Genomic DNA, 24,690 nt, shown 5'->3' on the forward strand with positions numbered 1-24,690 from the left:
TATCTCAATTTTACAGTTTTTTAACATCTTAGGAAAAAATTGTTGACATTCAATTTTTTACAGTGTCCTAACACTGACATCTTCTGACTATTGAGGAGAACTACATATCTGCTTAAAACATTTCCCAGTTGAAGCTTATTTTTGCACCTACTTTATTAACTATAGTAAAAATTCACATTTGTTGAATGATGATTATGGACACTTCAAATATTATCTCATTTGATCCCTTAGCAACTTATAAAATGGTAACACTATGGAAGGTATACTTAAGCCATAGAAAACAAAATATTAAACAACAAATTACTCTAATTAAATCAAACAACTATTTTTTAAGGTTCACTGAGGCTTCTATTAAGATTTTTATTGAGAGTTTTACTTGAGTTACAATAAATTAAAAAAACAAAAGTGTTCATTTGGTATTAGGCTATCCACAGTAGATCAACAGGCAGCACAGTATAGGCTCTGGATTCAATGAACTCAGACGTTTATTACCCTAAGTGACCTGGAGCATACTACTTAGCCTCTCTGTGCCTTAATTTGCCCATCTATAAAGTGAACATGGTAATAAACGTACTTACTCATAGGGTTGTTATAAAGATTAAATGAGTTGATATTTGTAAAGTAAGTACTTAGAACAGTGCCTGGCACTTACTAACTGCCATATATAAGTATTTTGACAAACAGAATCTGTATGCTTTTACTATACTAAGAGATCAAATAAAAATCAAATCTCTTTTATTAGTTAAAAATATTAAAATTTATACTACATCATCAGTTATTCATCAAGTTTTATCTGTTAACAAATTTCCTTTAGTGCCTTTGTTCAAGTTCCATAAACAAAAAGAGGGGATTTTAAATTAATAAATGCCAGAATGTAAATATAACTGCAGATTTGTAAAGGGTATTGACCAGGGTTCTACCTAGAATGTCTTTCCCTTTTTCCCTGTGTCTTTTATTTCTTCATTATCTCTCATATTGACCAGGTAACATGAGGCTCATTAAAAGGATCCAGTAATTATTTGTTGATGATGTAAACTTACACAGACTAAGACATATAACATTTTTGTTTTGGGCATATACTACTACTTCCAAATATATGTTACACATCCATAAAAAGAAAACTGATCAATGTGCATAGAGATCCACTTTCATCAAACTGATAACAGCATGAAATAAGAACTATGTACTTATATATGTATTTATTATTAGACAAATTAGGTTTGGGGAAACAGAAAAAGTCCACAAAGACAACAAAATTTGCTGAATAGAGCAGGAACTTCTTTTCACTGTTCATTTGAATCAGAAATTCCAATAACAAATTCAAGAGTACTCCAATTCTAATGACTGGTCACTACAAATATAGCAGACCTGAATCACAAATAGACAAAAAATATTACAATGTTTAGGAAGGTGTACACAATGAAATTTCATTAAAATTCTGCTAACTAGAAATTTGAGATAATTCAGATGGCCCGAGCCTTTAATTGAGCCAAGACAAACACCATCCTAAGAAATATATTAAGGTAATAAGAAAATGGGGGAGAAGCTTTTTAGAATTATGTAAATAGCATTTATTTACATTGAAACAGTTAAATGCTAATTGTGAAAATTTGTCAACTCTTTATTGAAACAAACTCAAAGAAAGACCTTTTTGGGGCAATTCTTTTAAAACATTATTACATATTGCTACAACAACCAGTGTAGTAAACATTCATATTTCTTGTAAAGTATCTGGCAAATCACAATTCACACTGATCTACTCTTAATTATTTTGAATTGCTGAAATTTTATGGAAATAACTGGATCATATAATTATCCCACATACATGTAGGAAATCAAGATAAAATAACACATCTTCTATATTTAACTAGAGAGTTATATTCTGTCATACTAATGTAAAACAAAATGGATAAAATCAAAACTAATAATTACAAAGTACATTTTATAATTGAATAAAGTACCTTGAAATATTCTTTTCTAATTTGTTTGCTCCGCCTCCTTTCTTCACTCTGCCAGATTATAGGGTGAGATTCTGGCCATTGCTGCTCATCTGTTTGATCCTTTTGATTTTCTAAGGGCTGTAACAAGATAATTTCTTTTAACGAAATAAATGAGAAAAAAAAATTAGATATAACAGCAATTTAATTTCTTCTTACCTGCCATATGAGGGGTGATAATGGTGAATTAACTTCATCTGCTGAGACACTAAAAAATTAAAAATGTCTTAATATTTAAAATATTTAGAATTACTCTTATTATACATTATTAACACTATAAAGTTATTGTTTTTTTCTTTTTACCAGAAATCTTAAGAATTTACCCATGCCTATGCTTTGAACTAATAACATAAAACTTTTACAAAACATATTCAATTCCAAATAACTTATGATCCTTTGAAAAACATCAAAATGCATTTATTATTTAATAACACCCTATGCACTGAGCTACTCTAAGGACTTTTGAACCCAAAAGAAATGTAGTATCTAGTCAAAAAATATTATAGATATTTATTATATTAATTCATTACCAAAACTAAAAAAAATACAATTACTTTAGACGATCTGCTTGAAACTTCAAGTGACCTAACATAATTGAATTTCCAAAATAATATATGCTATGTGATAGGAAAGATAAAGATAAATAAAGACTTCAAATTTTCAAATTTCATGAAAACAGTAAATACACAAATTTGAGAAGCACAATGAACTTCAAGCAAAAAAAAATGAATACTACAATAAGATACATCACAATTAAATTTAAAACAAATGATAAAGATAAAATGTAAAAAGCAGACAGAGAAAAAAATACACATTAGGTTCAGTGAACTGACAAGAGAGTTCTCACAGGAAACAGCACAATCCAGAAGACAGGGGAAAAACCTCTTTAAGGTACCAAAAGAAAACAAAATTATCACATGAGAATTTTATACTAGCAAAGATATCTTTCAAAAATTAAAGTGAAATACTTTTTTTTGGCCACACCACATGGCTTATGGGATCTTAGTTCCCTGACCAGGGGTTGAACCCAGCACCACAGCAGTGAAAGCACCAAGTTCTAACCACTGGGCAACCAAGGAATTGGCAAGATTTTTTTAAACATTACAGAAACTGAAGGATTCAACATCAGCAGACCAGCAGTAAAAGTAATGTGAAAATAGTTCTTTCAGATAGAAGGAAAATGATATACATGGAAATACAGAGCTACACAAAGGAACTAAGTCTACTGGAGATGGTAACTAAAAGGGTAAAGATAGAAGACATTATTCTGATTATTTAAATCTCTTTAAAGAAACAATTGACTATTTAAAGCAGGAATAATAATAATGTAATATGTAATATGTTAACACAGATGTAAAACGTATGGCAACAATACTGCAAAGGCCAGGAGGGAAGAAATAGAAGTATACTCTTGTTCTTATCCAATATACATAATGGCATAATAGTACTTAAAGGTAGACTGTGATAAATTAAATATACTTTAAACCCTAAAACAATCACTAACATAACAACTAGTTATGTCTAATAAGCCCACAATGGAGATAAATAGGAATTTTAAAATATAATTCAAAAGACAGGAGAAAAAGAGGAAAGGTATCTAAAAATAATGCGTAAGACAAAAAGTAAACACCTAATAATACAGTAGACTTAAATCCATTAATACCAGCAGTTTCAATTAAATATTAAAAATCTTAACTTTGTAATTAAAAGTCAGATTGTCAGATTTGATAGAAAAGGAAGATACTACCATATGCTAACAACAAGAAACTGCCTTTCTCCATAAAGACACAAATAGGTTAAATATAAAAGGAAGAAGAAAGATATATCATGTAAACACTAAGAAAGAAACTAAACTAGAAGAAAGCTGAGGTGACTATATAATATCAGGGAAGTATACCTCAGAGCAAAGAATATAAACAGGGGACTTCCCTGGCAGTCCAATGGTTAAGAGTCTGCATCTCTTGAAGGGGCATGGGTTTGGTCCCTGATTGAGGAACTAAGACCCTGTACACCACACACAAAAAAGCCACCCTAACCAGGAATATTTAAAAAGTCATTTTATAATGACAAAGATGTAAATCCACCAAAAGGACATTATAATCCTAAACATTTATGTATTTAATAACAGCTTTAGAATATATGAAGGAAAAATGAAAGAACTTTAAAGAGAAAGACAAATCCACAGTGTTGGAAATTTCAAATAGTCTCCTCTTATTAATTGATAAAAACAACACTGTAATGCACCCAAGTGGTGGTGGGGCGGTGAAGGTAAACAATGAACAAATAAAGAAGTCTGAGATATAAACAATCAAGTACTGAGAATGTCAGATGGTAAAAAAGTATACATTTACAATGTCAGACAGCACTAAGTTCTGTGGAGAAAAGTAAAGCAGGGTATGCGAAAAGGGAAGAAGGAATGGGGTAGGGATGCTCTTTTATCTAAGTTGTCCAGGGAATATCTTGCTGAAGAAATGAAAGTTGAGCAGAAACATAAACACAAGGGGATAAGCCATAAGGTTTTCTGAGAAGAAATCATTCCAATCGAGGCAAAAGCCTTGAGGGGGTGGGAAACTTGGTGTATTGGGAGTCAACAAGGAGGCCAGTATAACTAGAGAAGAACTAACAAGCAGGAAGAACAAGGCAAGAGGAACGCAGTAGGGAGCCAAATAATGTAGAGGTTCACAAGTCCTTAAAGGACCCTAGTTTTTATTCTGAATGAAATGGTAGATCATTAGAAAATTCTGAAGAATGACATGATGTAACTTACATTTAAAAAATACCAATCTGATTCTTCTTCTTCTTCTTTTTTTTTTTTTATTGAAAACAGAGTAGAGAAAAGCAAGGGTGGAAAGGAGACTTAGTAGAAGGCTGCTATAACTGAAGTAAGAAATTTCTAGGGCTGGGGTGGTAGGTGTGGAGGTGGTAAGACATGATCAGATTCTGAGCATATTTTGAAGGTAGAGTCAACAGGATTTGCTAAAGGATTAGTTATGGGATGTGAAAGAAAGTGACAAGTTACAGATGACTCTGAGGTCTTTGAGCTGAGCAACTATTAATAGAAGGATGGAGTTGACATTTTCTGAAATGGGGACAATGCAAGAAGAGTTAAGTTTTGAGGAACAAAGAGAATGATTAAAAGTACTATTTGGGAAGGTTAAGTCTCATATGTATCATACATCCTAGCAGAGCTGTTGAGTAGGTAACAGGCAATACAACTCTGCTGTGTGTGTGTGTATGTATATACATACATATGTACACAGAAATACACATGCACATGCAAATGTTCATGCATATATATAGAAAACTGGTTTAAAGGGGAAAATATCAAAATATTAAGACTTGTCATCTCTGGGGATTAGGATACTAGATGATTTTTTTTTCCTTTATGATAAAATTTTCCTATTTTTAAACAATAAAGCTACATTATTCTTATAAACAGAAAAAAAAACTAAAATTTTGTTTTGTGTTTAAAGAAGAAATTAGGTGACTGTTCTGAAAATGAGAAGAGTGAAAGTAAGAGTTCTGTAAAGAAAAGGCCAAGATTAAATATCACCATTTTGAAGTTTGGGTAATTGGGGCTTTCTCAAGAGAATGTTAGGAACCTGGTGAGGAAGCTTAAGATAGAAATGAAAGAAACTGACAATATATGGCAAAAACTACTACAATATTGTAGTAATTAGCCTCCAATGAAAATAAATTTAAAAAAGAAAGAAACTGAGAAGGAAGGTAATAACAGAAATTTCAAGGACAAAAAACATGTAAGATAAAGAATCAGTATTCACAAAGGGAGAGAGTGGGTTAAATCCAGTTTAATGCAGGAGATATAGGAGATGAGGGTTCAACCCCTGGGTCAGGAAGATCTCCCTGGAAGAGGAAATGGCAATCCATTCCAGTATTCTTGCCTGGAGAATCCCATGGACAGAGGAGCCTGGTGGGCTACAATCCATGGGGTCACAAAGAGCTGGACATGACTGAGTGACTGAGCACACACATGCACACAAATGAAATTTGAGACAGATGAATGTTTCTAGACTTGGGTATAAAAAGTTATCTTATGCTTGAACTGAATTCTAAAAGCCTAAGTGAAAAACAGAAGAAGAAGGGGCAATCCCAGCAGAAACACCAGGACATAGAATACAGAGATGTGAAATCATGTTGGAATAAAGGAAGGAGTACTATGGTTCCTAGCTGTAAAAGGTGCCAGTGCAAGAGTACACAGGCTGAGGCTTTCAAGCCAGGCAGAAACTCACTTCAATCATGTGGGTTAAGCCAAACATCTTAAGCTTTATCCTAAAAGTTAGAAAAAGAAGATTAATAACTTGGAAACACATAGTCAGGCCTGTACTTTAGAACCATCACTCTTACACCATTAGCACAGAAAACAAATTTAAAGGTAGGCCAAACTTGAGAAATGAGGTATGGCTGCAAACTGTTGCAGTAGTCCAGGTAGAAAAGACAGGGCCTGAGCCATCATAACTGCAACAGGAATGGAGAGGTTGAGACAGATGCAAAATAATGTTAAGAAGCTAAGATGCAAATAATGTTAAGAAGCTAAAGTTTTCTGTGACTGACTGGATTGGGAAGAATGTGTAAGAGAAAGCAATTTCCAATGATTCCAAAGTTGACTATACACACAGTGGCACATTCACTCAAGGTGCACTATACAGGAGACGAAATAGATTTGGGAAATGTAAGTCCAGTTTGGATTGTAAGGTAGTTTGGAAAAAACACCAATGAAAGGTATGTATCTGGAGAAAGCGAGCTGTTCTTGTTTCCATATATTAAAAGTTGGGGTTCTGAGGTCAGACATCCTGGGTTTAAATTCTCATTATATCATTTACTAGCAGTGTGACCCTGAATAGCTATGGCAATTTCTGAGCCTCAGTTTCTCACCTATAAAATGGGGATACAATAGCAACAACTTCATAAGTTATTATGAGGATTAGATGAGATCATACAGCTAAAGCACTAAGAATAGTATACATACAACAACCATTCAACAAATGTTAATTCTCTCTGTGTGTTATTTGTACCCACACCCTAGCCTTTGACTTTTATATTCCCATAGGAATAACTCAGAAGTTGAGTTTGGTGCAAATTTTCAAACCACCAAAAAGAATAAATAGAAACTTTCAAGGTCTTCTAGTTCTCTGGAATTCATATACCTGGATTTAGACTATGCCTTCATATACAAGAACTGAATAAAACCTAATTAAAAAGAAATTTAAAAGTGAACTATAACATAGAGAACAAATACAATCAATGATAAACACATTATTCCTGACCGTAATAGTAATAAAATAAATGTCTGCTAAATGGATAAATATTGAGAGCAAGAGAAGGTGAGAGGATGAGGTAGTTGGATAGCATCATCAACACAATGGACATGAGTCTGAGCAAACTCAGGAAGATAGTGAAGGATAGGAAAGCCTGGTGTACTGCAGTTCATAGCATTGCAAAGAGTAGGACATGACTTAGCGACTGAACAACAACAAATGGATAAATGATTCTGTCATCAAAACAAAATGCAGGTGAGAGCACAAAAAGTTTAAATCAGCATTCTTGCATTTGTTTACATCAAAAGTCAATTTAACTTGTGTTGTATAATACATTTAAAAAAACATTTAAAAGCCATATTCTTTAAATTATCTCATTATATTAAATTGATATCAATTATTCTATTAAAGCCTACATTAGGAACATTACTGTCAAAGGAGCAGCTCTCATTATATAATATTAACCATAAGAACTAAGATATTTTTATACCTCTTTTCACATTCCATAGTTTGTTTTGGCTTGTTTCTTATGACATAAGTTGAATGATTAAGAATCCTAGAAGTAAATCAGCACATTAATTTCATAATATATTAAAGAGATAGTGTATATACATGATATAAAAATGTCGATAATAAACTGCATCTGGTCCATGAAGATCTTTGCTAGAAAACAATATTTAAATATTATTTAGATCAGATGCCCATATAAGCTCACTGGCTATTATGAAGGAATGAAGCTCACCAATTCTTCCATGCATTTTCTTTTATAAACCCTTTTTCGAGGCTTGGATATTTTCCAGCCATGTTATTTTCCTGTGCATATCTAACTTTTAGCTGAGACAGAAGATAAAGAGATGCAGACTGTGTAAGTATCATCATAACTGATTTCATTTTTCCCCAGCATAGCAAATGATAGGGCCATGTCAACATAATAAACAATCATTTTGCCAAATAATAAACCTTAATTCCAAATGCAAAGCCAGTGCTAAAGTTCAATTCTTTAAAAAAATCCACAAGTCTATAAAACTTTTAATAACAGAATGAAACAATATATTTGAAGAAAATCAAAAAAAGAAAGAAAAATAAAGTGATAAACCATTACATGAGAGAACCATTTATTTATAATTTTATATCATTCTAAGTATTGATCTCAAAGTCAAAAGCAATGAATAATAAACTATCTTTAACAAAAGTAACTAATATATTTGAGTTCTTACTATTTACCTATTTACTATGGACATAAATGTTAATTTTCAATTTTAAAGTTTAGTTTTATAAGGAGTAGAATATCTACCTTTTATTCAAAATAATATAATCAGATGTCAACTACCAAAAGAATACACAGAAGAAGAGAATTTCAAATTAAAGATACATATTGACTATTAAAATATATAATGAAATAAATATAAGTTGGTAATTCCAGAAAGATGGTTTCATAAAGAAACCAATTTCCATTACCCCAGTTTTTCTCACTAGCTAAGATCTAGTAGAGCCTCAACAGGAGGAAGCTACAGTGAGAGGCAAACAAGTATCACACACAAAGCAGTGTAGCTTTGCACCAAGTAATTTCTAGATTACTGACACCTTTATTCTTCTTTGTGTCAACAGGCACTAAATTTGTATTGAATCCCCAAATGCAGAGGAATTTAGATAATAAAATATCTAAGAACATCGGGAAAAAATACATCATTAAAGAGTAATTTTTTAAAAAGGAAGTGAATCCTAAGAATTCTCTTCACATGGAAAAATATTTTTTCTGTTTCTTTAGTTTTGTGTATGAGATGACGGATGTTCACTAAACTGTTTATGATAATGATTTCATGATTTATGGAAGTCAAATCATTATACTGAACACCTTATACAAGACTGTATGTTAATGATATCTCGATAAAACTGGAAGAGTAAAAAATTGATTTATAAAGGAGATGTATCCGTTTTAGCACTGCAAAGTATCCTGGGGGAGGGGGAGGGTCAGAATTATTCCTTTGGAAGGGGGCATCAAACTACAATGCCCTCCACTGCAGTAAATTCGGAATTCTCCCCAAACTACACACACTAGTGTTGTGACTATTGATGTGCATGAGTCATGTTAGAGGAGAAAGAAAAATGTTGAGCTCTACTTACTGATAAAATATATTTTATATGCTTGAAAATTCTCTGAAAAATTTTACTGTGTACATTGATATTTAATGTTTTACTGTGTGATACTCAGAGTCAAAATAAATGTCTATTTTATCTAAATATCTATTCTAGATTATTAAAACACTTCCGTAATCCAGGTACCAGTACTGAATTTTAGGTAAAAAGGTATATATATAATTCAGCTGCATCAACCTGGCCACTTAATACTTAAGGCGTCCACAAACTCTAGATACCTTGATGCACGTCCTGCTGCTCTGGTCCTCTGGAAGAATTTTTCACTGAATGATGCTCTATAACATAAAGGCCTCCGTCTGTATTCATATTTCACGTACATCAACCAAACCAAAAGATGGAAGAAGTAAGATGTTTTGGGAGAGGATAGGGAAGTCATTAGTAAAGCAAGCAGAAAAGAAAGAATGGATAGATTTTAAGGGTTGAGAGAACTACCTAATTAGTTATAACAAGCTAGAAGTTAACATAATGCTCCTCAAATTAAGAGTTCATATGATCAGAAAAAGAAAAAAATCACATGAAAAAGTAATGTAATAATTTCTATAATTCAAAACTAAAATAATGAACTGCTCAAAATCTGATTTTGCTTTATGTGATCCTTAATTAATTATACTTCAATATAACTTTTGACAATTACTTTTTAAAATTTAGCTATATTATATAGTACTCAGAAGTACATCTTTCCACAGTAAGTAAAAACTCTCAGGATACACGTAAAAGCAAATCAAATAATTATTAAAAGTAAATATGTATTAGAAAATACTACAGAATAAGCTAACAGGAATGAATATGCTATGGGAACCACTCAACTGAAGCTATTCATTGCAAAATTCTTCATATAATCTTTTCTTTAGCATGAAAATCAAATTTTAAGAAGCCAGCTAAACATTTACTTAATAAGCCACATAGTAAGAAAATCAGTATAAGAAAGAGCAGTAGCCACTTCTCTAATATTAACTCTACATAAGTAGAGTTGGTGGAAATTTGAAGAATTGGTTAAATAATTTACAGAGCAATATTATTTTAAGATAATAGTTTTTTATTTAACTTCAAAAATTATAGTAAAAATAAAATTACGATTTGTGGAACAGCTATTTTAATATAGACAAGGTCACTGACTCAAGGGGACCAATACACTCAATACACTCAAATACAAGTAAACATAATTCAATCTTTTAAGAAAGAGGATAAAGATTAGCTTTAAAAAATTTAACAATAAACTGTCAATACAAAGTAGTTTAACATATGCATCTCAATTAGACAAAGAAGGGCAGTCTTCTAAATAACTAGGCTTCAGACTTTGAACATTTATGATTTATCTATTTGATGGTTTACTTGGTGATCTCTTTTCCCACCCTTTTTGATTATTAATTCTGTGCAATATTCTTTTGTTATTTTCCTAGGATTGTTTCATCCACCAAGTACTAGTATAACCCTTATTAAAGAATTACATACACTCTTTAAAAAAATAGTGTGAACTAAAGTGGCAAAGCTGCTCTAAGAAAATCATCACTGAATTCAACATAAGCTGTTTTTAAATTCCTTCTAATTTTGAAGAACAATGTCTGGCTTCTTTTAGATTTAGCTGAGAGTTAACACTGCAGTTACTTTCCACTAATAGCTAGCTAAAGAACAGCTAAATAGTAAGCATACAGTCAAAGTAGAAATCCTAAGTGGTACTTTTTGCTATACAAGAATAATCTTATCCCAGATAAATTATTTTAAATCAAGACTAACAATAAATAGACAAAGATACTGCAATGATTATATTAAAACTTAAAAAGAAATATTACAACTTCTGGTTGATTTGCAATTTTAAATAGCATTTCAGATTCTTCCTTTAATAAAGCTAGAATCTAAAACAATACACTGTGAAAGGGGAAATCTACAACCAGAGAAGGTATAAAAACTCAAATCCTCTAAGGAATATATTCTTTTAAAAGATTACTTTTGACTTTTAGACTCACTCAAATTTATGTGTTGTAACAGTAAACCACAATTTTAATTATCTAAATCTAAGAAATATAAGCAATAGCAGGATATTTTAGAAGGAAGGATGATATGATTTAATGGAGAAAATAATAGATTCAGCATAAGAAAATTCTGAGCCCAGTTTAAGTTTAGCCATGAACAGAATTGGCTAGGGATCTAAATTGTCTATAGACTACACATTTTAAAAGTAAAATGTACTCCTTACTTTATGACCAGATATCACAAAATTTTAATTCCTTCAAAAGTTAAACATAGTTATTATAATATTAATGTCACTGATTATTAATCCAAAAAGCTCTTATAAATATATGCACTTATAAATATATGCAAAATATATAAATTTATATGCACTAACATCTGAAAAGGAGAATGGAGAGACAGTTCAGAGAAAGAAATTAATTTTGCATAAATTTAGAAAATGACAAAAATTATGTAGAGGGAACATAACTAAATTAATGGTTCCTACTAGCTTTAAATTTGATCTCATTTTCAAGTAATTAACCAGTAACAGTATTAACGAATACCTACTATGTACAAGGCAGAGCTAGGTACTGCTTTGTACTTATTACAAACTATCAAAAAGCAAGACCTATGAAACATCATTTGATGTATTTAGGTTGAAAGAGTAATTTAAGTCAGAGAGATAGATGTAAAACTAATACAACAATAGGAGAAAACTGAAAATATAGAAATGATATATATGGCTATAATAAATTCTAAAATTATACACTCAAATGCAATTCTGGACATGAGGGAAATACATATTGTTGTGGGTTCTTATAAAATCAATATTCTCTGTTCATAATGATAAATGCAATTTTTTCACCTGCCAAGTAGGGGAGGTAGAAACTTAACTATTTTTTAAGCTACATAGAGCAGGTGGTGGCTTGCCTCATCCAACCTCTTAAACCAATGGGGCCATCAAGGGGGAAAACACATACAACCTCATAAGTAGTCAATTTTTAAAAAGGCCCATTAGAAATGAATCACAGGAAATATTAGAAGATAAGCTTCAAAAAGGATGACAGAAAAGCGTGACAGAAAGTTATGACAGAAGAAAAAATGTTAATTGGGAATGAGGATACATTAGATATAGAAGGGATAAAGATGTTTTCTAGTATGGTTTTTAATTCTATAAATGTAGTAGCAGTGCAAAAAGAGATACTTAGTGGTTATTTTTAAAACTATTATAGGGCAATATACTTTTTACTAATTGATGTAATTAAATCTCACAGGTCAAAGTTTTATTTGTGAAACAATCATTCTCTTGTTTAGCAATAAAAAATCAACCTTGTCAAATACTCTGAAAAAAAAAAAAGAAACTATTATAGTGGTCCCTAATACCACATATCAGTCATTGAATAAGTTTTAATAGTAATTATTTTTCAAAACATCTTTAAGCAAATGCCAACATACTTTTTTAAACATTCTGAAACATGGTCCTGTGATCCATAAACATTTATCGCTTTGAATATGTAAAAAGCATACTCGTTATCCAAATTAAATGCACCAAAATTATTCTTTTAATTTTCTCAAAACAAACAAAAAAAATCTCAGTTCTGCTTTATTATTTCGATATTATTAATATAAATGTAGCACTCTTAGTACATGAAGATGGCAATAACAGCCAACCCTCAGCAGCACGCAGAACCTTCTCTGTATAAAAAATGGACTTGCACTGATTTTATACTCATTAACACAAGGTCCTCCTCATTGCCAATAACATGCATTTGGAGAAAGCCTAGCCAGAGAGAGAAATGCTCCTTGACCAAGACACAGACTAAAGTGAACCTGTGACTCTCAAACTGTCACACTGATTTAATCAGTGATTATATAATTCAATTTTAAGGAGTTTACACATATCCTGAGTAACTCAAAATCAGATAAAAAGCACACTATATACTTGTGACATGTACTTGGAAAAAATGCTTATAACATATCATGCTATTGTAAGCTAAGATGAATATCAATTATTATTATTTAGCACAAAGGAATAAAAAAGATATTGAAGCAATAAATAGAATGACTATATGAGTATAAAGTATTCTGTTAATTATATATGTAGTTTTATATTTTTTTCCTAAGTATTTCCTATTGCCTTTTAGTAGATGGTCTTCTTGTTTACTGTTTATTTGACAATCTTTAAATATCAGATTTAATGATTATAAAATTTGCCCATTTAAATCTCATTACTGAAAAAAATACCTGTTCTTCTGCTCTTGCTGCAATAACTGAACAGCTATTTTCCTCAAATCAGTTACTTCCTTCAAACCATCATCCTCTTCCTCAGCAAGTAATTGTTCTTTCCCAAGTCTGAAAGGTAACATAAACATGATTATCCAAAAAGCAAGGCAGATATTTTATGACAGCTTTCAGATGTAGAAACCATTTTTTATTTTTAATAGCACGTGAAATGTTCTTGTATTTAAAATGTTAAAATAAGAAATAAAGAATATTAAAGGAATATACAAACATATTAATATCTATCCTCTCTACTCAATAGGAAATGTCGCATACTGGTTATATTAATATAATTAATGGCTAACAAAGTAAACTGCATTACCATTTTGTAATTTCTGAAATGTGAAATAGCCATAGTAATTTAACAATGCGTATTCTCCATCTTGAGTGTAATAAGGACCACAGAGCTCTATTTGGCCTATCTTTAGAAATAAATAGAAAATGTTATGAAATTTTTTCATTTTATCAAACCACTCTGCTTTTATCAGTTCATTTATTTTGATTTTTAAAATCCCTGTGTAAAATGTTTAAGTAGTGAAAATGCAAAATAGATAGATTGGCAAATTTGCAAAAAATATTCATTAAAATATATGTATCTTTTTTGTCATTTAAAGAGAACAAAGAAATTTTAAAATTGTTCTCTAAACTCTAGTAATTTTATGCCAAAGGCATTTCATTTAAAAAATGGTGTCAGCGACTTCCCTGGCAGTCCAGTGGTTAAAACTCTGCATTTTCACTGACGAGGACACAGATTCAATCCCTAGTGGGGAAATTAAGATCATGCACGCTGTATGGAAAGGTAAGTAGGCAAGTAAGTAAGTAAATAAATAAATAATGGTATCAAACCTAAGACTCTGTATCTTTACCATATCTTGCATGCTACTGGAGTCTCTCAAGGTAAGACAACTGTCCTCATACAATAATATGAGAAAGTAAGAGAAAAATGAAACACAGAGAGTAAAACAAAGCACTGTAACCTCCTTATGGGGCACCAGAGATGATTAATTAATGACTATTAAAAAGTTACCAATGAGGTCATTTGAGGGAAGCACAATACAGAGAAAAGAGAAAAACTTGGGGATCAGAGAGCTAGACTCACACCCGAGGTTCTAGTGGACACTAGCTAAGTGGTTTTAGACAAGAAACTTTATAGTCTCCCAGCTTCACCTTCCTTATCTGTAAAAATGTGGACAATATCCACCCTGTAGGATTTCGTGAAGATTAAGAAAGAAACATAGGAAAGCATGTAGCACAGATCCTGGTAGATGGTAGGTATTCAACAAATACTCTTTCCTTTCTGAAAAAAATGTGGTAGGTCAATTTCTATCATTTCATAAGACAAAGGATGCATAAAAGATCCAAAGTAAATTATTTTAATAAAACAGAGAAGTAAATATCCTTAAAATTACCATACCCAGTCTCATGTAATGTAAAGTTTATTAAATCAAGAGTCAGAACACCTCAGTTTGAGACATTTGAAACTCCAGGTCTCAGTTTCCTAATTGGTCAAATTATAGCAATACCATCTGTTTTAAAGAACAGTTAGATAGCTCAAATGAGGCAATGTATGGGAAAGTATAATTTTCTTCAATAATAGTAATGGGGACATTATAATTACACTTATGGAGAAAAACAGTGTATATACTACATTCAACTTATTTTTTTTTTTTTTTTGGTATGGCACCTTATTTTATTTTTTTTTCCACAGAAACTTTTTTTTTTATTATTTTTTTTTCCATTGGGTTTTGTCATACATTGATATGAATCAGCCATGGATTTACATGTATTCCCAATCCCGATCCCCCCTCCCACCTCCCTCTCCACCCGATTCCTCTGGGTCTTCCCAGTGCACCAGGCCAGAGCACTTGTCTCGGGCATCCCACCTGGGCTGGTGATCTGTTTCACCATAGATAGTATACATGCTGTTCTTCTGAAATATCCCACCCTCACATTCTCCCACAAAGTTCAAAAGTCTGTTCTGTATTTCTGTGTCTCTTTTTCTGTTCTGCATATAGGGTTATCGTTATCACCTTTCTAAATTCCATATACATGTGTCAGTATGCTGTAATGTTCTTTATCTTTCTGGCTTACTTCACTCTGTATAAGGGGCTCCAGCTTCATCCATCTCATTAGGACTGGTTCAAATGAATTCTTTTTAATGGCTGAGTAATATTCCATGGTGTATATGTACCACAGCTTCCTTATCCATTCATCTGCTGATGGGCATCTAGGTTGCTTCCATGTCCTGGCTATTATAAACAGTGCTGCGATGAACATTGGGGTGCACGTGTCTCTTTCAGATCTGGTTTCCTCAGTGTGTATGCCCAGAAGTGGGATTGCTGGGTCATATGGCAGTTCTATTTCCAGTTTTTTAAGAAATCTCCACACTGTTTTCCATAGCGGCTGTACTAGTTTGCATTCCCACCAACAGTGTAAGAGGGTTCCCTTTTCTCCACACCCTCTCCAGCATTGATTGCTTGTAGACTTTTGGATAGCAGCCATCCTGACTGGTGTGTAATGGTACCTCATTGTGGTTTTGATTTGCATTTCTCTAATAATGAGTGATGTTGAGCATCTTTTCATGTGTTTGTTAGCCATCTGTATGTCTTCTTTGGAGAAATGTCTGTTTAGTTCTTTGGCCAATTTTTTGATTGGGTCATTTATTTTTCTGGAATTGAGCTGCAGGAGTTGCTTGTATATTTTTGAGATTAATCCTTTGTCTGTTTCTTCATTTGCTATTATTTTCTCCCAATCTGAGGGCTGTCTTTTCACCTTACTTATAGTTTCCTTTGTAGTGCAAATGCTTTTAAGTTTCATTAGGTCCCGTTTGTTTAGTTTTGCTTTTATTTCCAATATTCTGGGAGGTGGGTCATAGAGGATCTTGCTTTGATTTATGTCGAAGAGTGTTTTGCCTATGTTCTCCTCTAGGAGTTTTATAGTTTCTGGTCTTACATTTAGATCTTTAATCCATTTTGAGTTTATTTTTGTGTATGGTGTTAGAAAGTGTTCTAGTTTCATTCTTTTACAAGTGGTTGACCAGCTTTCCCAGCACCACTTGTTAAAGAGGTTGTCTTTTTTCCATTGTATATCCTTGCCTCCTTTGTCAAAGATAAGGCATCCATAGGTTTCAACTTATATGTTTACTATAATTTTCAGCTTAATTGAGGAAAGCACACAGATGAAATATTCACAAATTAACTATCTGAACTTAACAAGTAAATGAACAAAGAATTTATTCATTTAAGCAGAAATATCTAATGATATTTCAAGTATTAATAAGCAGTACTTCAATTTGCAAATTCATGTGTGCTTACCTTTTTTCATCTCCCAATTCTTCATTTTTCTGAGATTTTTCAGGACCTTTCTCTTTTCCCTTATATAAAAGAAAGTTATCATTTTAAATCGCATGGTTCACTTTTGTGAGATTAAGGAGAATGTGTTATTGATATTTGTTCAAAGTTTTCTTTACCTTAAGGAAAGCAACAAATGATCCAATATGTGCATCTCCTCGTTCAGGAACTACTACATCATCTGTGTTGGCGTCAGTGTAATCATACACCTCCTGGTCTAAGTATAGATTAATACTTATTAGAAAATATGAATAGCAAACAGTGTGCTCTGTCACTGCAGTGCTTAGAAAAAAGTATATTTTTCTCAATAAAAGAGTTAATCAAAGATGCTATAACTTGGGGGCTTCCCAGGTGGTACTAGTGGTAAAGAACCCACCTGCCAATGCAGGAGATGCAAGAGATATTCGATCCCTGGGTCAGGAAGGTCCCATGGAGGAGGGCATGGCAACCCACTCCAGTACTCTTGTCTGGAGAATCCCACAGAGAGAGGAGCTTTACAGGCTAAGGTCCATAAGTTGCAGAGTCGAACACGACTGAAGCAACTTAGCAAGCAAGCGCACACTATTATTTTTAAAGCCCACTTTTAAAAAAATATTCACTTTTAAAAAGGGCTATATACATGACATAAAAACAGCAGACACCTTATGAATTACCTTTTTGAGAATCAGGTTTACTTCCTACTGAGTGACTGTCATTTCTTGATGTCTGCTCTCTATTTGATTCTGACACTTGAGAATGAAGGCTAATTGTGTCGTCATCTGATGGCTGAATGCAATAAGTAAAAAGTAAAAATGAGGCATTTTAAACATATGATAAAGATTAAGTTGCTTTAATTCCATATATGAAGTACAGAACACCTGATTTAAATCTCCAGTTTTAAAACCAAAAATTAATATGAGTTTTACTGTTTTGCTTTTAAAACTGTACAAGTCTTTTTTTTAACTTGAGGTCATAAAATGCAATGCTGATCACATTTTTAAGCAAAATAAATGAAATGTGTGCAAGTGCCTATCTACTTCAAAGCTCTAGTAAATTTTTTTTGTTTTTCTAATAAAATTTTAAAATAAAATAGTTCACTAATAGAAAAGACTCACTTCTGTTGTAGACAATCGTTTCTCTCCATTATCACTTCCAATTCCAGAGTCAGGACCATGATTTTTATTTGGATAAAAATCTTCCATACTATGGAAATACAAATTCTAAGGGCAGTTAAGGTTTTCTTCTTAAATAGGTAATACATAATTGACTTAAAATTTCACTAGATAATATAGAATATATACTTTTGATATGTAAGATCCTTAAAAAATATGAGGGAAAAAATATCGGATCAGATAAAATGTCCTTCATGTAATATTTTCACATGCTCTGTTGTAAAATAGGTTAACAATAGCCTTGACAGTAGCCTATTATTTCTCCTGAGAGATTCAGAAAAGCAGATAGCCCTGCTAGAAAATCATCTTGATAAAGACCTATTTTTCTTATGAGTTTATCAAATTTCTCCATATAATGCTGGAATGTTTTTTAACCTTAATACAACCATATCTTCATTATCTCTAAAAATATATTTAGCTTCATAAATAAGAACCATTATGTAATTAAGAGAAAAAAGGCCAAAAAAATGCCTGTAAAGCATTGAATAGGCAATTGTTTTGGTGTGAGGAAAGAGCTGTCCTTGCAAATTTCTGAATTATAGTATGTTACTCAGGCTGCAAAATAGTTTTCACTTGAATTTGCAAGTTTACCATATACTCTACATTGACCACTCTATACTCTACCATATACTCTACATGACCATACATATGCCAATAATCAGGCTAATTTTTTAAGTATTTTATTTTAAGTATATAATACTTCACATTCCTTGTGAAAACTCTAGCAGGTTATTGGTGCTTTCTCATTTTACAGAAAAGGAAACAGGCCAGAAAGGGTTGAAAAAATGACCCAATGACATACAACTTGCAAATGGCAGTCTAAGTTTTAACCCAAGATTATCTAACACTGAAGTCCCTGATCTCCTATATTTCTTCCCCAAATACTGATTTTATACTTTTCAGGAGTATACCAACAAACTTAGGGAAGCAATTACCAAGGGTTAAAGCACTATGCTGAACACCTGAGATGAGATGCATTTTAATATGTTTGCTTTCAAAGCGATCTCAGCCCAGAGAGGGAGTATGCTTATCTGTTCTGAAGGATATAACAAAGGTTAATGGGGCTTCCCAGATGGTTCAGAGGTAAAGAATCCACCTGCCAAGCAGGAGACAAGGATTTGATCCCTGGGTCGGGAAGATCCCCTGGAGAAGGAAATGGTAACCCACTCCAGTATTCTTGCCTGGGAAATCACAGTTGGAGGAGCCTGGCAGGCTACAGTCCATGGGGTCGCAAAAGAGTCAGACACAACTTGCCGAATCAATAGCAAGAACAAAGGTAAATATAAATTTTTCCTTGGGAAGGTGAGGAAAGGCCTCACCCAAGAAAGCAGCATTTGAGATTAATCTTGAAGGATGAAAGACAACTGCCAGCATTTGCCGAGTGCCTACACTGTGTTAGATACTATGCCAGGTGCACCTCATATTCTATTTATAATGAAATTGTACAATTTATGCATTATTATTTCTTCTTACAAATGAAGAAACAAAGCTAATAAAAGTTAACTTCCCAAGGTGAAATATTATGACATTTACTGAGTATCATTTAATGAACTAGTTGCCAGACACACATTTAATTCTCACAACAAGCTTATGAAGTATGTATTGTTAACATTTTAAATAAACAGGCTCAGAGAGATTAAATAACTTGCATAGGCCAAGTAGGAATTATGAGATTAAACCATAATTAGAACTAAAATCCATCTGACTCCACAGCCCAATAAAACTGGAAAAGGTCAGTTTTCATTCCAATCCCTAAGAAAGGCAATCCGAAAGAATGCTCAAACTACCTCACAATAGCACTCATCTCACACGCTAGTAAGGTAATGCTCAAAATTCTCCAAGCCAGGCTTCAGCAATACGTGAACTTCCAGATGTTCGAGCTGGTTTTAGAAAAGGCAGAGGAACCAGAGATCAAATTGCCAATATCCGCTGGATCTTCGAAAAATCAAGAGAGTTCCAGAAAAACATCTATTTCTGCTTTATTGACTATGCCAAAGCCTTCGACTGTGTGGATCAAAATAAACTGTAGAAAATTCTGAAGGAGATGGGAATACCAGACTACCTGACCTGCCTCTTGAGAAACCTGTATGCAGGACAGGAAGCAACAGTTAGAACTGGACATGGGAAGATGGAGGAGGAATAGGACGGGGAGACCACTTTCTCCCCTACAAATTCATCGAAAGAACATTTGAACGCTGAGCAAACTGCACAAAACAACTTCTGATCACTAGTAGAGGACATCAGGCGCCCAGAAAAGCAGCCCATTGTCTTCGAAAGGAGGTAGGACAAAATATAAAGATAAAAAGAGAGACAAAAGAGCTAGGGACGGACACCCGTCCCGGGAAGGGAGCGTGATAAAGGAAGTTTCCAAACATCAGGAAACCCTCTCACTGGCGGGTCTGGGGGAAGTTTTTGAATCTCAGAGGGCAACCTAACCGGGAGGAAAAATAAATAAAACCCACAGATTACATGCCTAAAAGTAACTCCCAGCAGAAAAGTACCCCAGATGCTAGCAATGGCCACCAGCAAGTGGGGGCGGAACAGAGAGGAGCGGGCGGCATTGTTTAGGGTAAGGATCGGGCCTGAATGCCCTGAGGGCAATCGGAGGGAGCTAATGTGAGATAGCAAATGTGAGATAGCAACTTAAACTGTGGGATAGCAAGAGAGAGAGAGAGAAAATTAACCTGCGAAAAGCGCGCGAACCAAACACACTGTCGGCCGCTGGCAGAACAAAAGAAAGACTGAGCAATTCCAGAGAAGAGCTAGCTGACGGCGGCTGACCGGCCCATCCCCGGCCGGAGGCAGGGAGAAGGGGAAAGGGGCAAACTCGGCCCCAGAGACGGCATCCGTTACCAAACTGCAAACAGGCTCCCGGTTTCTAACCACAGACATCCTGAGATTCTGGATGGTTGACATCTGCCAGGAAGGTCGTGGCTAGAGGCCAGCTCCCCAGAACAGACACAAGCTGCACCCAACCGGCGCCCACCCACGGAAACTGAGGCTGGGACAGTGGAGAGGATAAGGCATGCTGCACCCAGGCAGAGTGTGCTCCTCAAGCTCCTGGCTCCCTGAGCTGCTCAGGCCGGAAAAGCACAAAACGCAGGCCCAACCGAGTCAGTGCTTTTGTGGAGTACCCGAAAACCGGAACCGCACGCCATGCAGGGCCCCCTCCCTATAGAGCAGCCTGGAGCCTGAGCAGTGTAGACAGGGAAAGCACACATGCCCGCCGCGAGCGGGGGCAAACCCAGTGTGGCCGATCACTGCGCGTGCTCCCCACACGCGCCAGTGATATCTGTCTGCAGCGCCCCTCCCTCCCCGCAGCACGACTGAATAAGCAAACCTAAACAAGAGACCACCTCCGCCCGCTTGTGTCAGGGCGGAAATTCGATACAGAAGAGACCTGCAAACAGAAGTCAAATAAACAAAGGGAACTGCTTCAGAAGTGACTGCTGCAACAGATTAAAATCCCTGTAGTTAACACCAACTACACCTGAAGGGGCCTATGGATAGCGAGAAGTGTAAGCTGGAACAAGGAGCGATTTGAAACTGAATTGAATCCACGCTGCCCACAACAGCTCCAGAGAAATTCCTAGATATATGTATACTGTTTTTTTTTTTAATTAAAAAGCGTTTTTTTCTTTTCTTTTTTTTTTGTTTTTTTTTTTAAATTTTTTCTCTTTTATGTTCTTTTAAAATTCCCTAATACTCCTCTATTACTCCTTAATTTTCATTTTCATTGCCATATATTTTTACTACTTTTTTAATTAAAATTTTTTTCTTTTTTTTCTTTCTTTTATTTTCTTTTAAAGTCCTCTATTACTACCCTATTACTCCTTAATTTTCATTTTCATTTCACTATAACCTTGAAAAAAAAAGACCCTATTTTTAAAGTGAACTTCCTATATATTTCTTAATTTTTTTGTGTTTTTGTTTTTCATATTGTATTTTTAAGAGTCTAACCTCTACTCTAGATTTTTAATCTTTGTTTTTCAGTATTTGATATCAACTTTGGACATTTAAGAATCCAATATTCAGTACCCAGTACTGAGTACCCGGTACTCAGGAGTGTGATGATTACTCTCTCCCCCTTTTGACTCGCCTTTTTCTCCCCCAGATCACCTCTATTTCCTCCCTCCCCTTTCTCTTCTCAATCTAATTCTGTGAATCTCTGTGGGTGTTCTGGGCTACGGAGAACACTAGGGAACAGAGTACTGCATAGATCTGTCTCTCTCCTCTTGAGTCCCCCTTTTTCTCCTCCTGCTCATCTCTATCTACTTCCTCCCTCTCCTCTTCTTCATGTAACTCTGTGAACCTCTCTGGTTGTCCCTCACGGTGGAGAATCTTTTCACCATTAACCTAGAAGTTTTATTATCAGTGCTGTATAGTTGGAGAAGCCTTGAGACTACTGGAAGAATAAGATTGAAACCCAGAGTCAGTAGACTTAAGCCCAAAACATGAGAACACCAGAGGACTCCTGACTACAGGGAACATTAAGTAAAAAAAGATCATCCAAAAGCCTCCATACCTACACTGAAACCAACCACCACCCAAGAGCCAATAAGTTCCAAGCAAGTCATACCACGCAAATGCTTTAACAACACAGGAACATAGCCCTTAGGGTCAACATACAGGCTGCCCCAAGTCACACCAAACACACAGACCCATCTCAAAACTCACTACTGGACACTCCACTGCACTCCAGAGAGAAGAAATCCAGTTCCACGCACCAGAACACCGATGCAATCTTCCCTAACCGAGAAACCTTGACAAACCAATCATCCAACCCCACCAACTGGGAGAAACCTCCACAATAAAAAGGAACCACAGACCACCAGAATACAGAAAGGCCACTCCAAACACACCAATCGAAATAAGACGAAAAGGCAGAGAAATACCCAACAGGTAAAGGAACATGAAAAATGCCCACCAAGCCAAACAAAAGAGGAGGAGATAGGGAATCTACCTGAAAAAGAATTTAGAATAATGATAATAAAAATGATCCAAAATCTTGAAAACAAAATGGAGTTATAGATAAATAGCCTGGAGACAAAGATTGAAAAGATGCAAGAACTGTTTAATAAAGACCTAGAAGAAATAAAAAAGAGTCAATTAAAAATGAATAATGGAATAAATGAGATCAAAAACACTCTGGAGGGAACCAACAGTAGAATAACGGAGGCAGAAGATAGGATAAGTGAGGTAGAAGATAAAATGGTGGAAATAAATGAAGCAGAGAGGAAAAAAGAAAAAAGAATGAAAAGAAATGAGGACAACCTCAGGGACCTCTGGGACAATGTGAAACACCCCAACATCCGAATCATAGGAGTCCCAGAAGAAGACAAAAAGAAAGGCCATGAGAAAATACTCGAGGAGATAATAGCTGAAAACTTCCCTAAAATGGGGAAGGAAATACTCACATTAGTCCAAGAAAGCCAGAGAGTCCCAAACAGGATAAACCCAAGGCAAAACACCCCAAGACACATATTAATCAAATTAATAAAGACCAAACACAAAGAACAAATATTAAAAGCAGCAAGGGTCTTCCCAGTAACAAAAAAATAAATTAAAAAAAATAAATAAATAAAAGCAGCAAGGGGGAAACAACAAATAACACACAAAGGGATTCCCATAAGGATAACAGCTGATCTATCAATAGAAACTCTTCAGGCCAGAAGGGAATGGCAGGACATAAAGTAGTGAAAGAGAATAACCTACAACCCAGATTACTGTACCCAGCAAGGATCTCATTCAGATATGAGGAATTCAAAAGCTTTACAGACAAGCAAAAGCTGAGAGAATTCAGCACCACCAAACCAGCTCTTCAACAAATGCTAAAGGATCTTCTCTAGACAGAAAACACAGAAAGTTTGTATAAACGCGAACCCAAAGCAACAAAGTAAATGGCAACGGGACCATACCTATCAATAATTACATTAAATGTAAATGGGTTGAATGCCCCAACAAAAAGACAAAGACTTGCTGAATGGGTACAAAAACAAGACCCCTATATATGCTGTCTACAAGAGACCCACCTCAAAACAAGGGACACATACAGACTGAAAGTGAAGGGTTGGAAAAAAATATTTCACGCAAATGAAGACCAAAAGAAAGCAAGAGTCGCAATACTCATATCAGATAAAATAGACTTTAAAATAAAGGCTGTGAAAACAGACAAAGAAGGACACTACATAATGATCAAAGGATCAATCCAAGAAAAGATATAACAATTATAAATATATATGCACCCAACACAGGAGCACCGCAATATGTAAGGCAAATGCTAACGAGTATGAAGGGGAAATTAACAATAACACAATAATGGTGGGACAGTTTAATACCCCACTCACAACTATGGATAGATCAACTAAACAGAAAATTAACAAGTAAACACAAACTTTAAATGACACAATGGATCAGCTAGACCTAATTGACATCTATAGGATATTTCACCCCAAAACAATCAATTTCACCTTTTTCTCAAGTGCACATGGAACCTTCTCTAGAATAGATCACAGCATGGGCCATAAAT

General features: G+C 34.3%; 1 protein-coding gene across 2 annotated transcripts in view; it reads right to left on the reverse strand.

Annotated features, from left to right (window-relative positions):
* LRCH2 (leucine rich repeats and calponin homology domain containing 2) overlaps positions 1-24,690 on the reverse strand; it is a 107,394-nt gene that overhangs the window by 22,250 nt on the left and 60,454 nt on the right. For both annotated transcript variants that reach the window (XM_061136380.1, XM_061136379.1), the window contains exons 7-14: positions 18,105-18,192; positions 17,664-17,775; positions 17,130-17,227; positions 16,975-17,033; positions 13,625-13,732; positions 7,764-7,829; positions 2,157-2,205; positions 1,962-2,078 (exon numbers count right to left, since the gene is read on the reverse strand). In XM_061136380.1, coding sequence (XP_060992363.1) covers positions 1,962-2,078; positions 2,157-2,205; positions 7,764-7,829; positions 13,625-13,732; positions 16,975-17,033; positions 17,130-17,227; positions 17,664-17,775; positions 18,105-18,192 — 697 coding nt within the window. The remainder of the gene's footprint in view (positions 1-1,961; positions 2,079-2,156; positions 2,206-7,763; positions 7,830-13,624; positions 13,733-16,974; positions 17,034-17,129; positions 17,228-17,663; positions 17,776-18,104; positions 18,193-24,690) is intronic.

This window comes from Dama dama, chromosome X (assembly GCF_033118175.1).
Source record: "Dama dama isolate Ldn47 chromosome X, ASM3311817v1, whole genome shotgun sequence".
Classification (NCBI taxonomy): domain Eukaryota; kingdom Metazoa; phylum Chordata; class Mammalia; order Artiodactyla; family Cervidae; genus Dama; species Dama dama.